The sequence below is a fragment of the Felis catus genome, chromosome D3 (genome assembly GCF_018350175.1).
Source record: "Felis catus isolate Fca126 chromosome D3, F.catus_Fca126_mat1.0, whole genome shotgun sequence".
In the NCBI taxonomy this organism is placed as follows: domain Eukaryota; kingdom Metazoa; phylum Chordata; class Mammalia; order Carnivora; family Felidae; genus Felis; species Felis catus.
This window is the reverse complement of record NC_058379.1, coordinates 32,773,650-32,794,444: the sequence shown is the minus strand read 5'-3', so window position 1 is coordinate 32,794,444 and position 20,795 is coordinate 32,773,650. Positions and strand designations below refer to the sequence as shown.

General features: G+C 44.4%; 2 protein-coding genes across 4 annotated transcripts in view; both read left to right on the top strand.

Annotated features, from left to right (window-relative positions):
• Positions 1–20,795, top strand: part of GNAL (G protein subunit alpha L) — a 153,339-nt gene that overhangs the window by 121,136 nt on the left and 11,408 nt on the right. For all 3 annotated transcript variants that reach the window (XM_019814977.3, XM_006938772.5, XM_003995009.6), the window contains 4 exons: positions 17,650–17,704; positions 18,924–18,997; positions 19,547–19,605; positions 20,130–20,250. In XM_019814977.3, coding sequence (XP_019670536.2) covers positions 17,650–17,704; positions 18,924–18,997; positions 19,547–19,605; positions 20,130–20,250 — 309 coding nt within the window. The remainder of the gene's footprint in view (positions 1–17,649; positions 17,705–18,923; positions 18,998–19,546; positions 19,606–20,129; positions 20,251–20,795) is intronic.
• CHMP1B (charged multivesicular body protein 1B) lies at positions 9,303–12,029 on the top strand. Its single transcript, XM_006938780.4, has one exon. The coding sequence runs from the start codon at positions 9,426–9,428 to the stop codon at positions 10,023–10,025; it is 600 nt and encodes a 199-aa protein (XP_006938842.2). The 5' UTR covers positions 9,303–9,425; the 3' UTR covers positions 10,026–12,029.

Below are 20,795 nucleotides of genomic sequence, written 5' to 3'. Positions count from 1 at the left end.
CCTCCTGGCCTCCTTTAGGGCAGACGTGTTCACTGTCTCAGAGAAAACTGTGTATATCATGGCAGAACGTTGTAGAACTACTTCCCTCCGCCCAGTAAACAACAAGAATGTGTTCACAGTATCAAGAAATTTAGTTAAAGCCTTTAAATTGGATTTAGCCAGTAAGGAAGCTGCCCTTTGACAATTTCACATTAAAGAAAGCCCTCAAAACAGGAAGAAAGGAAAAAGCCTTCCTTGAGATAGTGCATGGTGTCAGTGGTTAGAATTACATATCTTCTTTTACACCGGACCACATCGATCACATAATAATTAGAATGCATGATATCAATGAAAAGCTACCTTTCAAATCCAAGTTTATTCTATTATTATATTAGATTGAGGAAATCTAAGCACAAAGAGAATTTCCATTTGCTCACTAGCAGTTTTACTCATATAACAACAATTAAGTGGACAGTACGCCAATGTTTCTTAATCTATTTTATATTACTATGAATCTGGAATTAATATTTTGCATTAATGTGAATGTTCTGCATCATTTCTGGGAAGAAGAAATGAAAGAGTCTTCGTACCAAGCTACCTGAGGCAGGTGGTAACTGCTAAGAAAGAAATTACTTTGCTATACTTTGCCAAAATCCATACAGGGACTAAATATATCTTCTTCTAAAATCTACGAGACTTAATAGGTCATTTGTGAAAAAAAAAATGTATTATCCTGCATTGAACATGTTAAAAACGTCTCAGATCTCTTTTAAGGTAAGAAACTCAGCATCAGGTAAATGTAGATGGGAAGGGCCAATCCCATTTCTTCCTCTGACAAATGGTGTGGTCTGAACAAATCAGCATATACTTGGTCTCTGAAAATAGAGAGCCCACGGGGTACCCCTTCTCAGAAGGCTCGCCTCGTCCAGAAGTCCCTGCTGCTCCTTTCTCCACCCTTGTTCAACCACATGCTTCCAGTTAGATTCTAAAGGTCAGCTTCCTTGCAAGGACCTGGGGCAGATAGTGGGACCCGCCAGGATGGTACCGTCGACCCGCCAGGATGGTACCGTCACAGACACACCATTGTGAGCTGCTGCAGAAAGGAAACCCTAGGATGCTTCCAGTGATCAGGAACCATGTTGAATGCAATTTGTGTTGGTGTCCTTATTCTATTTCCTGTAAATGACTTGGAGGAATTCACAAAGTTTCACACTGTAGCGTAAGTTGCAATTCAGTTAGCTTTGAAAATTCTCCTTTAACCCCTAAACTACTCATAAAAATACATTTTCCTTTTCCTGCAGTATGCTAAGATTTACTATTAGGTCTTATTTTCCAGATGTTAATCGTGGCTGGGACTTACTATATTTAGGACATGGTTAATCATGCCCTGAGGCAGTCTGGTAGTTCCTGGAAAAGAAACCACCACATGTTGAACTTATCTTAGTGGAAAAGCTCAGCCAGCACCTTGGTGCCCCAGTTGTGCAGAACCTTCCACGAGAAGAAACACCGGGGGAAATAAATACCTCTGCTTTATGGAACATTAATACATGCATCGCGTTTGCTGATTACTTGTCTCCCATCCCTGAGCCATGAACTCACTAAATATTTTTGGGGTACAGGCACGAGCTGGAAGATTCTAGCCCAGCCCCATTGAAGATTATAGAACAAGAATGCATATCCATTATATTTTAGTTGAGGTATCTGGCACTTGATGGCTTAGTTCAAAACCATTTTAAAGTTAACACTTACAAGATATGTATCTATCTTTGGCTTACTTTAATTAAGCCACCAGTGTTCACTGTCTCAGAGAAAAATGAATCCTGTAATAGTACGATGTAGTAGTATAGAAGCAACAAGAAATATTCTGCCTCGCTGTAGGGCTTTATACAATGTAAACAGAGGGTTAAAAAATAAATTATTTCTAGTAGGACTCCCTGAATTAAGTTATATTTGGTTTCTTTTCTTTATTTTGTTTTGGTTTTTGTTTTAGAGAAAGAGGAGCAGGGAAGCAGCAGAGAGAGAGAATCTCCTGCAGGTTTCACATTCAGCACAGAATCCGACTCAGGGCTCAGTCTCACAACCCTGAGACCATGACTTGAGCGGAAATCAAGAATTGGATGCTTAACCAACTGAGCCACCCAAGCGCCCCTGTATTTGGTTTCTAATATGGTTTTGCTTAACTAAAGATACCAGCTTAAACTACAGTCTTTATGTTCTGGCTCAAAAGCTGAATTGCAGCTTTTCCTTGACCAAAAGGAATTCCCAGGCTCAGCCTTGCAGGGGCACTAATGGCCAATGACTCCTTCCTTTTTGTATATTGTAGGGGTTAAACCAGAATTGAAAAGACTTCAAATGGTTCTCAGAATATGCGATTCCTTAGAACTAGTACTCTCTATTCTGTGGACGTGAATATTTTAAGTCACTTGACTTAAGTTTCATTTAACTGTGAGATGATGTGACTTAAAAGCTGTGTCACATGGCAGATCAGATCCAGCATTGATGAGGGATACCGTGTGTCAGCAGCACTTACTGGTTCCCGGGAGCAGCAGTAAAGACCCACCCCCACCCCCACCACCTCCCCCTACTCAGTCCAAAATAGCCCTGGGGAAGCTCTCAGCTTCTGATGATCTGTTTACATTATACACACAGGGTGCACCAACAGGAAGACAAGAGAAGGTTTTAGTGTGCAACAAAATTTGCTGTCTTGTGTGCACATTAACGATTTTTAACTCGCAGGTTGTAAGCTTAATGCTCAAGTTTTTTTTTAAAGTGATGTGAGAACAGCCACTTCCTGCAGAGTGGCCCCGCACGCAGCCTGGGCAGACCAGTGTGGCCCCCCTGCCCATTTGCCCTAGATCTGTAGCTGTGAAATTGCTTTCCATCCGACACTGGGTCTGCAGGACGACCTACCAGTGTCCCATTAGACAGCCAGGCAGTACTAGATATTACCGTGTGTTTCTATGCAGGGAAATAAGTTTTTCTTAAAAAGAAAAAAAAAAGCATAATAAAGATTTCTGGTGAAAGGAGGAACGGTGATTGGAAAGAGGAATATACTGCTTGTTTCACAGACAGAAAATATTTCAGGTCTTTGTTTTCCTTCCGTAGTTTAGTTTCTACTCATATTCTTGTCTCCCTCTGAGGCAGGAACCCCATCGAAGGAGTAGGTTTTCTTTCTACAGAACATTCTGTAAACGGAGGAGTAACACAGAAATAGACACAGACTGCCTTCTCTGTTTTCGCTGAATCTACTCCACATGTGCCCTGTGAGATCTGCAAACATCCATCACAAATTGCTGGGAAAAGGCCAATTTAGATAATACACGTTTTTCTCTTAGTAAATTGTACAGTGAATCTGTACAGACTGTTTCAGGATTTTTTTTTTTTTAATGAAATTAAGCAGCCTATACCATTTTGGTCTGATTCTTTCACTCAAATTAAGGTTTTAAGATTTATTCATATGTTGAGTATGGTGATAGCTATTTATTTTCATTACTATATAGTATTCGATTATAAAAATAAACCACAATTTATTTTTCTGTTCTGTTCATGGACAATTGGGTTGTTTCCAGGTTTGGGCTATGACGAATAATGATGCTGTGAACATTTTGTTCTGTAACCTCGTATACAGGTACAAGAGTTTCTCTAGGGTGGATAATCAGATAAGGAATTGGTGCTTATAGGGGATGCATATTTTAACTTTATTAGATAATGCTATTTTTCCCAAGGAGATTATATCCACTGACATTCCCAGGGAGAGTCTTCGTTGCTTTATATCTTTGCCAGAACACGCTATTTCGAGACTTTGCCTGAATTATTCTGAGGGATTTTTTTTTTTTTTAATTTAGTGGTTTGGAACAGTCCTTCCTGGTGCCAAGACCTGATGCAGACCTTATTACCCACTGTTACAATCATAATTTCTCCCTTTCCAGTTTTATAAATGAAGAAATGAGGCCCAGCAAGGAGAGCTGATAGCGCTGCCCAGGACAGAAAAAAAGAGCCCCAGGCCCCTTGCTCAGTCAGGACCACACTGCACACCTCTCCCTCTGCTTTCCCATTGCTTCCTTTGCTGAGAAGATCCAAAATCATCTTAAAATAAGACTGAACTAAAAAGAGTGTAGAGTTATGCTTTAACAAAACCCAAGCAGAAAAATTAATATTTAGAGATTACTAAAAAAAAAAAAAAAGTACTGCCATTGATTTTTTTCTAAATCTAGATCTTTCTTTATTGCAAAGAGGACTGGGAAGGACTCTGGAGCCTCCCACCCAGTTCTCTGAACATCTATGACAAGGTGATCATTGCTCCACTAGACACCAAAAGAAATCCTGGACTATCCTTAGAAAGCCAGGAGTATCTAGATTTAATTTCCAGCCTGTCATCACACGGGTAAGTTATTCAGTATAGAGAGGAAACACGAGCACCCCCACGTCAGTACAGTTGGTAGATCCCAAATTAGACCATCAGGACATAGGGAATTCGGGTACTCCTAAGAGTGTTAACTCCCTGCACCACCGTCGGGACTAAAAATCTAGGCGTTACGAGCCTGTATGCACAGCAATGCAGAAGTCCACTCAAATGCAACTCTCCTGTTTCTAACTCTTCCTTGTACTCATTTTAAAACGTTGACATCACGTTAACATAGTTTGAGGTACCATGACTTTGCAAGTTCCCAAGGTGTGAGGAGTCTCGGAGTTTTCAATTATAGCCGTGTTCCAAAATTAAAAGGTGATAGAAACAATTATATATATAATATATACAGTAATACGGTATATGTAATGTAGCCCTTAAAGTGGTCACCAAGAAGATATATATCCAATGCCATGTTCTTTGAATGCATTCGTACATTCAACAGGAATGTATTAAGCATCTGTGTGTCCCAGAGGTTGACTGGTACCAGGTCAAGAAACAAAATGTCACCATGGGAAAATCGGAAAGGACACACTGCTACTGAGATAATCACAGATACATACATAGGTACAATTGTGGGAAGTGAAGAGGAACTCTAAAAGAATTCAAGGCATAACGTTTCAACCCCCCTGGAAAACTACCTGTGAGAAGTAGGATTTTAACACGCACAATAAAATTATTTTCCATATATGTTTAGTTCCTTCTTTTATTTTGGAATGTCTTTAGATTTAGCAAATGATTCTTTTCCAATGAACTCAAGCCGTAGGACCCGCTAAAATATCTCAAGTTTAGCCATTGGTATTGGTTCAAAGGAAGAAAGAAACAGAATAGGCCGTATGAACCAAATTAAAACATTTTTCTTCCCCATTTTATGGTAAAAATAATAAGGTGGCTTGACTCACAGTTTTCTAGAGATACCTGTACTCTAATCAAAATTTTCTTAGAGTCCCTAAGAAGAAAGTTTCTACTTTGGATCTGGGTGTTATAAGGTACTGCAGAAGCTTTGACTAGTCCCACGATCGTACACTGTTTACAGAGGGTCCAGGACTTCCGATGTTGCGACTCAGGACTTTTCAACTTTACAATGATGTGAAAACAATACATGTTCGGTAGAAACCATACTTGGAATTTGGATCTTCTCCCAGGTTAGCAATGTGCAGTAAAGCTCCTCGCAGTGACACAGCTCCCAGACAGCCACATGATCACAAGGATAATACCCTTGCAGCCATTCTGCAGCCATTGTGTAGGTCTCTTTCAGTAGAGCATTCAGTCAATTACATGAGCTACTCAACACTTGATTATAAAATAGGTTTTGTGTTAGATGATTTGGCCCAAATACAGGCTAATGGAGGTATTCTGAGCACGTTTAAGGCAGGCTTGACTAAGGTATGATGTTCAATACGTTAGGTGTATTGGGGCACCTGGGTGGCTCGGTCGGTTGAGTGTTTGACTTCGGCTCAGGCCATGATCTCACAGTTCATGGGTTCAAGCCCCATGTCTGGCTTTGTGCTGACAATGCAGAGTCTGCTTCAGATTCTGTCTCTCTCTCTCTCTCTCTCTCTCTCAAATAAATAAACACTTAAAAAATTTAAATAGGGTAGATGTATTAAATGCATATTTTTCAACTTAGGGTATTTTCAACTTATGATGGGTTTATTGGGATATAGCACATCATAAATCAAGGAAAGTCTGTATTCTTTCTTTACACCATGAATTGAGTCCAGAAGATTCCCATGTGCAGTCAGAATTGCCATAGGACAAAGGTTCCTTGATAATCTTACATAAACTCAAAATAATCTTCCCTTTCCTAGATACACAAAAAGAAAGCATGCTAGTCTGAAACAGACCCTGAAGGCTTACACCCTCAATGGAATGGAAAGAATGGAAAACTTAGCAATAGAATGTAGATAGATGTAGAGAAGGGAGTCATCAGGATGATTCCTAAGAATCTGGCTCGAGCAAGTAACTGGGTGAACAGAGGTGCCATTTCATAGGTAGGACGAGCAGGTTTTCGGGAGAAGGACTGAGAGTTCAGTCAATTGGAGGAGTTGCCAAACAGTCTGGCACCCCAAATTCTTCAGTGTCAGGAGACAGTTGGGGATACTGGAGCTCAGAAAGAGACTTGCTCTAGAAATGCACAAGTGAGTGTTAGCTATAGATTATACTGAACACAATGGGGATGGCTGGGGTATTGATAGAGGAGAGAAGAGGATGAGGCCTAAGGACTGCTGCTACCCAGCTCAGGGGGAGGAGGGGCACTGGCCAAAGGTGAAGTTGGCCCCTCCTTGTTCCTGCTGGCTGAAAATATGGCTTCTGGAACCCTACCCCATGCTCTAGACTGACCGGCCCAGAGAGGAGACTTGCCATCAGTCAGTGACAGTAGCTTCAGGGGGCGTTAATTGCTTTTAGCAACCTTAACTTAGGTCACATCAACCTTAGAGTCCATGCAACTCCTCAGTCTTCTCAAAAGAACAGCTAAGTCACCTTATTCTTTTAAGCCAAAGATGATCAGTCTATTATTCTTATTAACTGCTTGGAGTCCTTCTTATTTTATTATACTGGTCTCATTATATCCATGGAATCTTCTTTCTTTTTTTTTTTTTAAGTTTATTTATTTATTTTGAGTGGGAGGAGGGGCAGAGAGCAAGGAAGAGAGAGAATCCCAAACAGGCTCCACAACGTCAGCACAGACCCTGACGTTGGGCTCTAACTCACTAACTGTGAGATCCTGACCTGAGCCGAAACCAAGAGTCGGTCACTTAACGGGCTAGCCACCCAGGCGCTCCCACGGAATCTTACTTCTAACACGAAGCAGATGTGTGGTCACAGGCCAGTTGCCTAGCTCTCTGTACTTCAAGTTTCCTAACCGGTACATCGGAGACGTTAGGAGCATCAACCCCAGAGGGTTTGTGAAGGTGAGATGAGCTAATTCATGTGAAGTGCTTGGAACAATGCTTGGCACACCAGTACTTAATAAATGTTTGTTGTCCTCATCCTCCTCATCTATCAGAGTTTCTCGTGATTATGCTCCAAACCCTCTCACCTGATTAGAATTTGTCATTGGGCAAACTAAAGAACATGTCAAGGAACCATTTGGCTAACTGAAAGGAAACCAAAAGAAAGGGAGGGTGAGTGGGGGTGGGGGTGAGCAGAGAAGGAGACGTAGGTCCTCTACCCCCACTTCAAACAGATTTCCTTTTATTTGCTTTTTTCTATTGTTTCTACAAGTGTCCCATGTGAAGAAAGAGTTCTGCTTTGGGGAAAAAAAGTAATCTTGGCTAAGCTGCTAACTAGGATAATGTTCTAGCTCCTCTCAACCACAATTCAATTCAGCAAAGTCTTACTGGACTCAGTGCCTATTTTGTGAAGAGAGCTTGCGGGGTTCCTTAGGGGGAAAGGAATGAAACTGTTCTCTACCTCCATGTGGTTCATAATATAGTAGTGCCCTGAACCCACAGACCCAGTACCAAGAGTTATGCCCTGTGTGCTAAGGCAGAGGTCCAGAGTACAGAGGCAGCACAGAGGAGAGGGATCCTGGAAGGCTTCATGGAGGAGGGGGCTTTTAAGAAATGTCAGGATCTCAATAGGCAGAGGTATGTGGGGTGGAAGCTCAGGCAACAGGGACAATGTACACAGAGGGAGGAGCGTGCCTCATTCTCCACACTGATCAAGTGACACAAATGATCATAGACTTCCATGCTTCAGTCGGGTTTGACTGGCACAGAGAGGAAGGAAAGAAAAAGAAGGTGGGGACCCAGTATGCCTCACAGAGAAGTTCAGCCTTTTTGCCCAGATTTTGGAGCACATGAGTGATCTAATCAGAGCTGTGGTTTAAGAAGATGCATGTGACACGCGCACCCCCTTACTTTGTGGTGCAAGACGGTTTCCAAGTTACCACAGGAAACCGAACGGGATGGTACGACTCTGGATTAAAATTCTCTCTGAACAGAACTAGCTCTCGCTCTTCATTTTCAACCTAGCTCATTAGGGCAGGTTGGGCCTTCTTGTATTTTGTTATTGCTGTATCTGAGGAATCTTTCTAAAACAAACAAAAAAAAAAGCTACAGGACACATTGCCGCCATTGCAAAGCCTAAGTTTTTTAAGGGTATAATACCAAGTGACAGTTTTGATGTATGCCAGTGGGTGTCGGTCCCAATACTTCACCATCCTCTGCTTGCATAATTTAAAATGACAATGTAGCCTGTCAAATGTGAGTGAAGTTCCTTGGCTATTTATAAAACATCAAATAGATAGAATTGTGTCAGCAAAAGATGGATGACAGTTGCTGGCAAAGCACCTATAAGCTGAACTTAAAGCTACCGTATGAATATGGTGGTCCACGGTTCTAAAGGTATTTTCACCCATTGCAGTAAAAGGATATCACAATATTCCCTTCCAAATTGTAGTCAGAAATTGAGAAGTCGGTGATGCAGGTTTGTTTTGTTTTGTAACGAATTAATGAGCCACGGCTCAGGTTCCCCTGAGGAAGTGGAAGTTACCCGGGCAAATAAAGAAAGCGCTGGTCTGCAGACCTGGCTGACGGTTTTTAGCCCCCTGACCAGACACCTGAAGCCCTGCCAAGTTGGACCTCGGAGATTTTTTTACGGGGAGTTCTAGACACAGCCTGCCTGCGTCGGTAGATTAATTCCCAAGTGTGCATGGACACTCATTTTTGTCAATTTACTAATGCTTGAATGTTTGTAAAACGGGGCGTAGAAAACAAGCGCCCTGGTCTGCACCGTCAGCGTCCACCCGTATGCGTCCGTCCGCGTCTGCGTGGTGCGGCCCGAGCCCCGCCTCAGAGGGCGTCCCCCGGCCCCCTGGGTCCCGCAGGCCCCGCCCCCGCCCCACCCCAAGCGCCGTCCGTCCCGCAGGCCCCGCCCCGGCGCCGGGCTCTGACGTCACCGTCTGCGCCGCGCGCCGTAGAAACAGGAAGTGGGACCAAAACAAAGGAGCGGCGGCCGGGAGCGGACCTGCCTCTTTCTCCCTCTTCCGCGCTCATATTGGCCCTGGCCACAGACCCCTAGGAACCGTCCGACTATGTCCAACATGGAGAAACACCTGTTCAACCTAAAGTTCGCCGCCAAAGAACTCAGCAGGAGTGCCAAAAAATGCGACAAGGAGGAAAAGGCCGAAAAGGCCAAGATTAAAAAGGCCATTCAGAAGGGCAACATGGAAGTGGCGAGGATACACGCCGAAAATGCCATTCGCCAGAAGAACCAAGCGGTGAATTTCTTGAGAATGAGTGCGCGGGTCGATGCGGTGGCTGCCAGAGTCCAGACGGCGGTGACGATGGGCAAGGTGACCAAGTCGATGGCCGGTGTGGTTAAGTCGATGGATGCGACGTTGAAGACTATGAATCTGGAGAAGATCTCTGCTTTGATGGACAAATTTGAGCACCAGTTTGAGACGCTGGACGTCCAGACGCAGCAAATGGAAGACACGATGAGCAGCACGACTACGCTGACCACTCCCCAGAACCAAGTGGATATGCTGCTCCAGGAAATGGCAGACGAGGCCGGCCTAGACCTCAACATGGAGCTGCCGCAGGGGCAGACCGGCTCTGTGGGCACGAGCGTGGCCTCCGCCGAGCAGGATGAACTGTCCCAGAGACTGGCCCGCCTGCGGGATCAGGTGTGACGACAGAACCCACTCTGAGGTTTCCTGGCCGTAGCCACCTTCTGAAATGCTCTGTATATTAATGAGATACTATACACTAGAAACTCTGAACATGCCAGAATGCTGAAATGCTCTCTACTTAAGATGCTTCTACCTTTGGGTTTACAGTGCTCTCCAGATACACTAAGAAATTCCAGGCTCCCTCCATCTTAACTGGATTTTAAAGTTCCGTATAGCTTGTGATGATGTGTATTTTTATAGCTGCCTTTTAACAGAACTAGTTAATTTGGTGTGTATGAATCTTTCTCAAAAATTTGGTCCAAACTCTTGTTCGGTGTATTCAGTTTTCTGCCCGAATTTTCAAAATTGGGGATTTTTTTTAAATTTAGTGTAATTGGTAATATCTAGAATTGACAGGTGGTGCATAAAAATTAAGAGGAGAAGGATTACTTAGATTGATTACAGGGCTATCAACACCTCATTCAACTTAATGGACCGTGCTATTTCTGTGGGGTTTGGGGGGTCTTTTGTTTTGTTTTGTTTTTTTGCCATCGCCTCCAGACTTCTGTTGATCTGTTCACATAATTTATACTGAAATTATGGTGGGACATTGTGCATAATATTTTCTTACTGTTTATGTTCTATAAATTTTTCATGTGGTAGTTACGTTTTTACAACTGGAAAAAGGCCACATAATTTCATTTATTATAAGGAAAAATTGCTCATTTATATTTTTATTTACTAAAGACTTTGTCAAAAGACAAGGTTTAACGTGACAGTTCCAAATGAACGTCTTGAACACACTTCTAGTTATTTTCCTATCTCAACACTTTAATTAGCCTTGTTATAAAGTATGTTAATTAGCATGGCAGTCATATTACTCTAACATTGCCAAAGAACTGTTGATTGGTTTAAGAGAACTCCGGGGTGGTGTGTTTGTCGGTTTTCTTTTGATTTTAATAACCAAAAATAGACATCAAATTAGAACTGAATTTTAGGTTCTAATTACTTGCATTTATTATTTTCTTTTAGAGGAACAACTTGTTGAAAAGCCTTGGAAGTAAGTTGGAATGTTTTATTTAGCCATGTAAATAAGTATATGTGCAGCCAGCTGGAAGTCTGGGAAGGAGGAAAGATGGAGAATTTGACAGTAGACTTGACCCTCTAAGGCTAGAGCCCATCTGTGCTGCCTTTCATCTTTCTAGAACAGCAGTGTGTGTTTTCTGGCTGCAAAGTAAAGCATGTAACCACCACTTTCTCATAGCCTCTGAACATGGAGAATAGCAACTTGCTTTTATTTGGCAAGTGTATTAATCTAAGTTAAATACTTGCGGATATTTGAAATTTCCCCTTTCCTTCACTGGTAGATTTCTCCATAAGAGAATTCCAGTGTTCCAAAAAAATAGTTATAGGGACTCTTTCAAACCCCTTGAAAGATTCATGGCCAAATAGTCACCATTACATTTTCCAGTATGAATGGGTGTATTAAAGAAAAACAAAAAAAAAAATGAACAGGTAAATGCAGATGAGGACTGACCCTCATTTTTAAGTGTCTTTACATTTGGATGTTCCGAAGTCTTCCGTAAGGGATACCTGTCGATTGATTATCTGTCCCTGCCTCTTCTTTCTAGAACTCTTCCCTTTCGGTGTCTCTTCTTATCCACATGGTTGCACAGAGGCAGCTATGTGAGCATAGCATGAGTCATAACCGCCTCTTTAGACTGGGAAAAATAATTACAACTTAAAATATAGCTTAGTGTTGAATCCTTTGGTAAATTAAAGACCCTTTTATAGTGCAAATACTCCCAACAAAATTAATATATTTTGTGAGATTAAACAATGCTTGTATATGCTTGAACTTTCTTAAAATATGTTCATTTCAAACTATATGAATGTACATTTTTATGAACCATAAATATTTTCAAAAGCATACCAGGCCCATGAATTATTTCCTCACTTTTGCAGCTGATGAAATGCTGAAATGTAAGCCACAGAAGTTTGTCAAATAAATCATTTTAAACTGCATGTTATTGCATGTGAGTGTACATCCTATTTAAGAAAACTATATAAGAAAAAAGAATTCAGAGGAAGATTTGGTTCAGAAAGCATGGTATTCTTCCACACTCTCCCTTACCACCTTAATTTCTGTTTTGTTAGCATGGAATTCTCATGTATATTTCTAGAAACTCTAGTTATTACTTCTTTACTGTAATAGTTTCTTCATGGCAGCAAGAATTGTTCCTTGTATTGAAACTTGCTGGACTAATGATAGATCTATTTTATAAAAGGCTTCCGCTCAGGCATCCCACAGAAATAGTTAATCTTCCATGCAGGTACTAGTACAATTTTTACTCAAATCTCCTTTTTATTTTCTTCCTTCAAATGTACAGTTTCTAACATGAATTTATAATATACTTTTAGTTTATTTTATGAACGATTTAGCTTCCTTCATTTCAGATGATACGTGTGCAATTTAGAACTCTTACTAAAGCTGTTTCTTCCAGAAATGTTAATGAATATGTGCCTTTCAGGTGGAGGCATGCTGTGAGTCTTGTACACTGGGTGCCTACCCTGCTGTCCTTGATTTGGAAAAGAGCCACCTAAAATAAGCACCCATCTGATAAACCTTACTAACAGAACGTAGTCTCGGGTCAGCCAAACAGACCTCGCATCATAAAGCAGAAGGGAGGAACCTTATGTCTTAGATGCCTCCTCTGTAATACAACATCTTCTAGGAGCCATTTCTGTAGCCAAAAATCCAAAGCGCAACACCTTCTGTAATACTGGCAAAAAGCTCCAAGCCAGTGGACATTTCAATGAACTGAGGAACAGGCACTGGTCATCATAGCAAATCATAGCAGAATGCCTGCCTGGTTTACCTAGGTTTGTTTTTCTACAACTAGATGGTAAGGCAGTGTCTGTCTTGGTCACAATTACTGGGCCTGGTGTGGTACCCAGCTGAGCTGGCTCCTGGTAGTGTCCCTGGTGTGAACGCATGCTCCCTTGGGGTTCTCAGCTGTGATCCTGCCTAGAGTTCTCTAATGACAACGTACACAATGGGTAAAGAGGGTGCAGGGGGCACTCGGCCAGAGCCCTGTTACGTCTCCTCAGAAGCACCGTGTATCCTTTTCTTTCAGCACGTTTCTTCAAATTGAAATGTTTGTTCCTACTGTTTGAGGTTTATACATCCTCCCTCCCTCTTGAATAGTAGCAGGACAAACAATTCAGCAGTGTTTATTCAGAGTGACTGAATACAGTAAAAGATTTAGACTAAAGTATATCAGATGTCGACTAGATAGATCTGGGGCTTCTTTCTAGGGAAAAGACATGCTTCTGCCTTAAACAGTACTCCATACATTTAGGTAGGTAAAGCATACACACAGAGAGAAAAATGGAGATGAGTGTATACGAATGTTAAAAAGTCATCAAAATGAACACTAAGCTTAGTGCACTTGACACACGTGTTTTATACTTCAACTTTTAAAAAGGAAGTTAAGTGGGGCACCTGGGTGGCTCAGTCGATTGAGTATCCAACTTCGGCTCAGGTCATGATCTCGCAGTTCCTAAGTTCGAGCTCCGCATCGGGCTGTGTGCTGACAGCTACAGATTTTGTTTATCTGTCTCTCTCTGCCCCTCCCCTGCTCAATCTGTCTCTTTCCCTCTTTCTCAAAAAATGAAGAAACATTTTAAAAAAAGGGAATAAGTTACAGCATAAAGCAGTAGCCCATACTAATCAAATCATACACATTGAGTACACAGAGAATGGGATCACGGTGTCCGTTGTGGTTAGAGTTGGCTCCTTGCAAGAGGTAGGGTTGAATCTGGGGCTTCAAAGAAAATAAAGTGGGAATTACACAAAGGTCTGAGAGGCCCAGAACCACACGGGGATTTGAAAGGAGTGGAGGGTTCGTTTGGCATCAAAAAGAGGGAAGAGATTGGACAGATTGCCAAGGGCTTGGAGGCTGGAATGAAAATGTGGACTTTACCCCGAGGAAAGGAGTAGGAGTGTGAGTCATCAGATACCGTATTGTCCTGCTGACACGAGATGAAGCCTAGAGCAGGATGGCAGTAAAAACAGAGGAAAAGATGCGTGCACAAGGGTCACTGAGGCACCGGGGATGCTGTGGGTCAGAACCACCTAGGGATGTGGCTCAGCTGGAAATCCCGATTCCTAAGGTTGGCACGTGCTGCCGGTCTGAGGACCGCCTTCTGGGCAGCACATCAGAACTGCCTGGTACTTTGTCACTGCGGAGGTCATATTTTTCTCCTCCAACGGTATTTGTATGTCTTGCACATTAGCATCATGAAGTAAACTTCACTAACGCTGAGGAAAGTTTCTCACTGACCTTTGCCAGAATTCCAGCTTGCCACTTGTTCACAAACGAAACAATTTGTAATACATTTTAATTAAATATAGTTGGTGCTTTTTCTCAGATCTCATTGTTTAAAGGTGTTTAAACAACAGTTTTCATCTTTTCATACTCCCTTGTCCTGCTTCATGATCAACGCCATGGTCATAAGAACTCTGTGACTTTTGAGTTATAGTGGGGTGGCAGACAGCAGCTGAGAAATAGACCATGAGCTGCTGTTTTGTGCCCGTATCCAGCAGAAGAGGGGATGGAAATGGAAAGCATGAAAATGTTTCTCCAAGCACGAATATCCTGAGCTGTAGCTGGAAATAATGGGGGGGAAAATCAAAATAAGTTGCTTTCTAACTACTTTTTTACAGCATGCATATCACTATGGTGACTTTTTATAATTCTAGTTTGGTATTGTCTTGCAACTGAATCCAGTGTGAGTGACTGGTCTCCAAGGTTGAGTCTTAACTCTGGTTAATTTTTCCACGTAAGAGGCAGTGGCATATTTAAGAAGATAGTTTTAGTAACCCTTTAAAATGTAGTCATGCGAAATTCTGTGTATGATTTAGAAGACCCTTTTAAAACTCAGCTTTCTATAGATATTATCTTAGGAGCTCTGATTTGAAGTACTTCTAACAGCATGCTGGAAAAAATACAGTGATTGAATCAAAGATTAAGGCAAAAGGCTGGCAGAAATCCACAGTATAGATTCTTCTGTCATTCCTTTATGCCTTAGAGGGTCTTTCAAAGAACTGGGGGGGGTGCATTTACATTCAGGGGGGAATTTTCACATTTTATTTTCATTGCACACATTTGAAATGCATGAACTCACAATACCGTTCAGCGTCAGTAACAATTGAGAAGATACTCTTGGAAATGTTCGGATGCCTCTCAGGTCTCACTTAGATCATTAAGTACCAGAGCCGGGTGGAACTTTGAATATCTGCCCTGGAAATTAGGGATGGGAAAGAACTCGACATCTTTTGCCTTTGTCATTGGCACCTCAGAACCACTTATTTTTAATAGCGTTCGGTATGGTACTCCCACCTCTTCCTTTGGAAGACAGTCTTTAATCACATCTATCAAGAACTTTTGATGTATTTTTTTAACCACATTTCATTGTTTCTACTTATACTAGTTATTACCATCTGAATTAATTCACCCACCTACCTCCACCCTCTTGCATCCTGTTTGAAATTGGTTGCTTCCTAAACTCTAACTATACCCAAAGGCTCCATATTTAGGTTAATTTTCTAGCCCCTTTCATCCGAGATGATTGGTTTTTGTATCACATGTTCAGTGTTATGTGTCTCCTGCTGGGAGGATAGACCATCTCTGAATCGAATTACTGTAGCCCACGCAGTGTGGGGGCAGCACCCATCTCCCAACCGGACCGCTTGGTCGGCTGGGCTACAGACCAGAGCCCCCTTTCCAGGAGCAGAAACCTGTCTCACTCTGACTCCATCAGAGTCTTTCTGCCCCTTTTCCACTAGACGGTCAGGAACTGGGTGGGTACTTCTGAGACGCTCTCCACCATACCAAATTCAAGGGCAGCAAGGACTGAGCCAAACTGCACTGTGGCTCTCAAACCAGACCTCAAGCAAGCTAGGCCCCCTCCCTGGGGCTCCCGTGTTTCCCCAGCTCCCAGGGAGGCCCTCCTGCCCCACCTGCAGAATTGTTTGTGCCCTGTCCGAACTCCTCCTGCTCAGGGACCAGCTCTCCCCACCGGCCAGTTCACCCATCTTCTGGAAGGCACGCAGCAACACCTACCAGGGCTCGCAGTGCCTGCTCCAGAGAGGCCGCAGGCAGATCCGGGTCCCTTTGGCTTCTCAGCAGCCCTGCCGCCCAGCCACAGTTCTGTAGATGACTGACGACCACTGCCGTGACAGGCAGTGCAGTCATGAAGGGCCCCGGAAATGTCACCCCAGCACCAGGCCACATCTCGGGCCACTGGGGGCTATCTGTAGCTCTCCAGGAGGGAGGAGGTAACAATAGCCAAGGGAATTGAGTAGCCTTAATGTGCCTTCAGCCTCCCTCTTGCCAGGCTGGAAGCATCTTATGGGCCTGCCATGCAGGCGGGTGGGGGGAGCATGTGGAGATGGGGAGGTGACAGCATCCTGCACTGTGCAAAATGCCCACAAGCATCAGAGCATTAGAGGAAGGCCCAGTAATGGAACCCAAACCATCCCGGCTTGGACAGACCAGGAAGTCGGCCATGTCCCCCCTAGTCTGGGGCACATTCACTCTCCCCAGGGCTGGAGCCTCACCCACAGCCAGGAGACCAGGGGCCAATCAGTCCCCTCCCTCACTTGTATGTCCTCCCTCCCTTTGAAGCCTCCGCTGCCCCCTCTCTGTCCAGAAGCAGTCCTTACTCGCCAGGTAACCAGTCCCCAGGTCTTCCTGTGTCTTAAAAATCTCCACAGTGTCCATTATGGGCTGGGCCTCTCAGCCACCTGCTCACTTACGTCTTCTAGCTGCGGGAGGAGGAGCGGAGCAGACATTGATTCCCCGAACAAAGATTTAGGGGCCAGGCCTGCGCTAGGTGCTGGGGATACCTGGGCCAGCGAGACAAAGACCTGCCCTGGGGGTCTCGCGTTTTGGAGGAAGAGATAGATAATAAACATAAATAAATGCGACTCGTGTCAGGCCGTGGTAGGTGCCACGTAGAAGAATAAAGCAAGGTTGGCGAGGAGATGGACGGGGGGCCTCTCTGTGGGGAGAGAGAGCAAGTGCCCATGTCTCCTTCCACGTACACATACAGTGCGATTCCCTTCCTCTCCTTTCCTTTCATTTACTTCTCCCTCCCTCTGTGAGTCCCTCCAGGTGAACACACCAGGTTAAACCTGCTGATGTGTGCGCGCTCGCACATTACTTCGATCTTATTAGGAACCTGTGACGCTAAAGGAACGTCTCTGACCTCCCGTGTTGTGTTTATGTTGCAGCATGGGCTTCTGCTACTAGCGTGGCTTTGAAGGAGGCCCTGTGCCCCTCCCCAATTGCTGAGTGGCCCCTCCCCCCAACTCTAGGGCGGTGGGCAAAAGGGAAGAGGGAAGGTTAAAAAAAAAAAGAGGTAAAAAAGAAAAGAAAAGTCAGCCTTGGCCCCTCCATCGGGAATGTTCTGCTGTCTGGGAGGACACATATTCAGGGAAGGAAGGGGGAACTTACCCCAGCTTCTCTGCCTGCCCCTGCCCTCCTGTGCTTGTGTGAGGAGCCCATCCCCTTGGCCCGCAGTCCCGGAGAGAGGCCATCAGAGAACACTACTGAGCCCATGCTGGCTTTCTTTTCAGCTTCCTGGAAAGAATCGACAGTGTCAGTCTGGTGGACTACACACCCACAGACCAGGTAGGTGAAGCGGGAGCCCGCAACCACCTCTTTGAACTTTCTGGGACTAGAGGAAAGTCTAGTCTGGGACTAGAGGAAGTGCCAGTTATCACTCACTGATTATTTTAACGTGGATTCAGGAGGAGGGATTCCACAAGATAGCTACTTCTGGCAAATCGTTTCCACTGTCCCTGCACGTACACGCAGCGTACCCACCAGAACCTGTGCTGTGCCTCCTGACTTAGCTCTCTAAAACCTACTAGCTTTCTAAACTGCCAATATCAAAGTAATTTCCCCTGTGGAATAGGAATGTGCCACTCCCGTGCCTCTGGGAGCTGTGAACGGAAAACTGAACCTGTGCTTCACCAGCTTCGTAAACTCTGCCCATTCTGCTTTGGGCCCTGGCCTGGCTCACATATCACAGGCACGCTCTCCGGGTGTGACCCAGAGCGTCGTCTTTGGGTTGAGCTGGATAAAAGCATCCCACTGCACATTCGTAAGTAGAAGAGAGGGACCCTCTGTGCCCCTCGAAACCTTTGGCACTCAGGCATCTGCAGAGACTTGGAGAAAACCCTGAATCGCTCGGCTTAGGAGGCTCCCAGCAGCCTCTAGAGCTAACGCCAAAGAAGTTAGGGGGCTCCATTCAAACAGCCTCTCCAACACCCCCCCCCCAGTGTCCTATGTCCCCTGGAGGGCCTTGGCAGTGGGCCCCTCCTGGCATCTCTCTCCTCTCTGCCTCTCCTGAAGGCCTGGGCTCCTCTCTCACCCCAAAATCCATCTCTCTGTGAGGCTGACCCCAAGAGCTCAAAACTATCCAAACCTTTGTTTTTGAGCCTTTGGTTTCTCACCCAGAAGGTCTGCACCCGGAGCAGGTGGCTTTGCAAGTAGGTGCAGCAAGCAGAGAGCCGTGGGGTCTCCTGTCAGGTGCAGGACAGGCATGGACATACATGCAGAAGTGATCAATTAAAAAACAACAACAACAACAACAACAACAACAAAAGCTACTAAAGGAAATTAAAGCACAGCTACTAAGTCTCTAAGACAAAACTAATACATTAATTATGACTTTCTGCTGGGAGGGAGGTGGTGAGACAGACCATGTGTCTGACTTTTTAGTTATTATTGTTTCTCTTACAATTGGAAGAGATGGTCATCTGAAAAACTCCGTTATTATGGTTGCATTCAGGGCTTTTCCTTCTGAAGAACAGTGTTGCCACTTGGTTTGTCTTCTTGTTCTCAGGACCTTCTCAGATGCCGAGTTCTGACATCGGGGATTTTTGAGACCCGATTCCAAGTGGACAAAGTAAACTTTCAGTAAGTTGTTGAGAGCAGACCAGCTGCGGAGACAAGGGCAGGATGCCCCCCGCCCTGGCTGTCTGCTGGTGTCCTGATGGGGTCGGGGAGCCCAGCCTTCCTCCCATGGGCCCTGGGACATCAAACATCCCAAATGTGCCTCGCTGTCCTTTTGGATAAGTCCGTACAGACTCTGTGACCCTAAAGGGCATGCAGTAAGTTTAGGGCAGGGAGGAACATGGGAACCAGAGCCACGTGAGAAGGTGAGAAAGATCCAGTGGCCTTTGGGTAGGTACAGAGGACCCGCTCAGGCAGGGGGATGCCCGGCACAGGCTGCCCTGAGAAGAGGGGCCCGAGCCGGCCTGGTGACCACAGAGTGAGGGCTGTGACCCCAAGGAACAGCTTGGTGGGGACTCCCGGGTCAGGCAGAAACTTAGAGCCAGTGGAGCAGTCTGCGGGGGCCACCCATGGGGCAGTGCTTCAGGCCGGGAGCCTCAGCCAAGGAAAGAAGCACAGAGGTGTCACGCCCCCCCCCCAACCCCGTCATCGTGTCCTGTTGTTCTTCCACAGCATGTTTGATGTCGGCGGCCAGAGGGACGAGAGAAGAAAATGGATCCAGTGCTTTAATGGTGATTTCTGTGCTTTGAATCAGATTAGACCATCCATCAAATGCCTTAAATGTGAATCTCATAAAGAATTTAAGCATCCCAGGGCACCTGGGTGGCTCAGTAGGTTAAGCGTCCGACTTCGGCTCAGGGGAGGATCTCACAGTCCGTGAGTTCGAGCCCCGTGTCGGTCTCTGTGCTGACAGCTCAGAGCCTGGAGCCTGTTTCAGATTCTGTGTCTCCCTCTCTCTCTGCCCCTAACCCACTCGCACTCTGTCTCAATCTCTCTCTCTCTCTCTCTCTCTCTCTCTCAAAAATAAGCATTAAATTTTTTTTTAATTTAAAAAAGGAATTTAAGCATCCTAAATTTACATTTGTCATTTGCTCATATGGGTGCATTACTGAAACAACCACACACACAGTGCTTCTTTAAGTCGTTCTTATAATCACGGGATGAAAATGAGTAGCAGCTGGACGTGTACTTGATCATAACCACACAGTGGCTCTCTAACCAGGGGGCTTCCCTTTTTCTCTCTTCTTCCACAAAGATGTCACGGCTATCATTTATGTTGCGGCCTGCAGCAGCTACAACATGGTGATTCGGGAAGATAACAACACCAACAGGCTCAGAGAGTCCCTGGACCTTTTCGAAAGCATCTGGAACAACAGGTTATAAAAATAAGAAATTCAGTTGCACCTCCGGACCGCAAATTTTCTTTCATTAAAAATACCACTCAGCTCGCTTTCATTTTTATTCTCCAGATATATTCATTCTTTTCTTACTGGTAAATCCAAAACCGTTAGCAGGATCTCTTTTGGTCCATCTCGTGTATAGACCCACTTAAAATGGGCAGTAGTCCTCGATGAAGCTCTGATAGTGCTCTGTTAACAAAATTTAAGGAGCGTCTTTGTGACTCAGCCAGTTAAGTGACTGACTCTTGATTTCGGCTCAGGTCATGATCTCAGGGTTGTGAGATCGAGCCCCACATTGGGCTCCATGCTGAGCATGGAGCCTGCTTAAGATTCTCTCTCTCCTTCTCTCTCTGCCCCTCTCTCCCTCTCTAAAATTAAAAAAAGAAAGAAAGAAAGTTTAAATATCTGTTTTTAAAGCTCAAGATTATATCGAGGGTTAAAAAATGGTTTTGCTTGGTTTTTAAAATTTAGAAAGTACCATCCACAAATAACTAGATGATCTCTAGAAGATCCCTTACAGG

Excerpts from the sequence above, each read along its gene's own strand:
- CHMP1B (XM_006938780.4), top strand. The coding sequence starts at position 9,426 with ATGTCCAACATGGAGAAACACCTGTTCAACCTAAAGTTCGCCGCCAAA.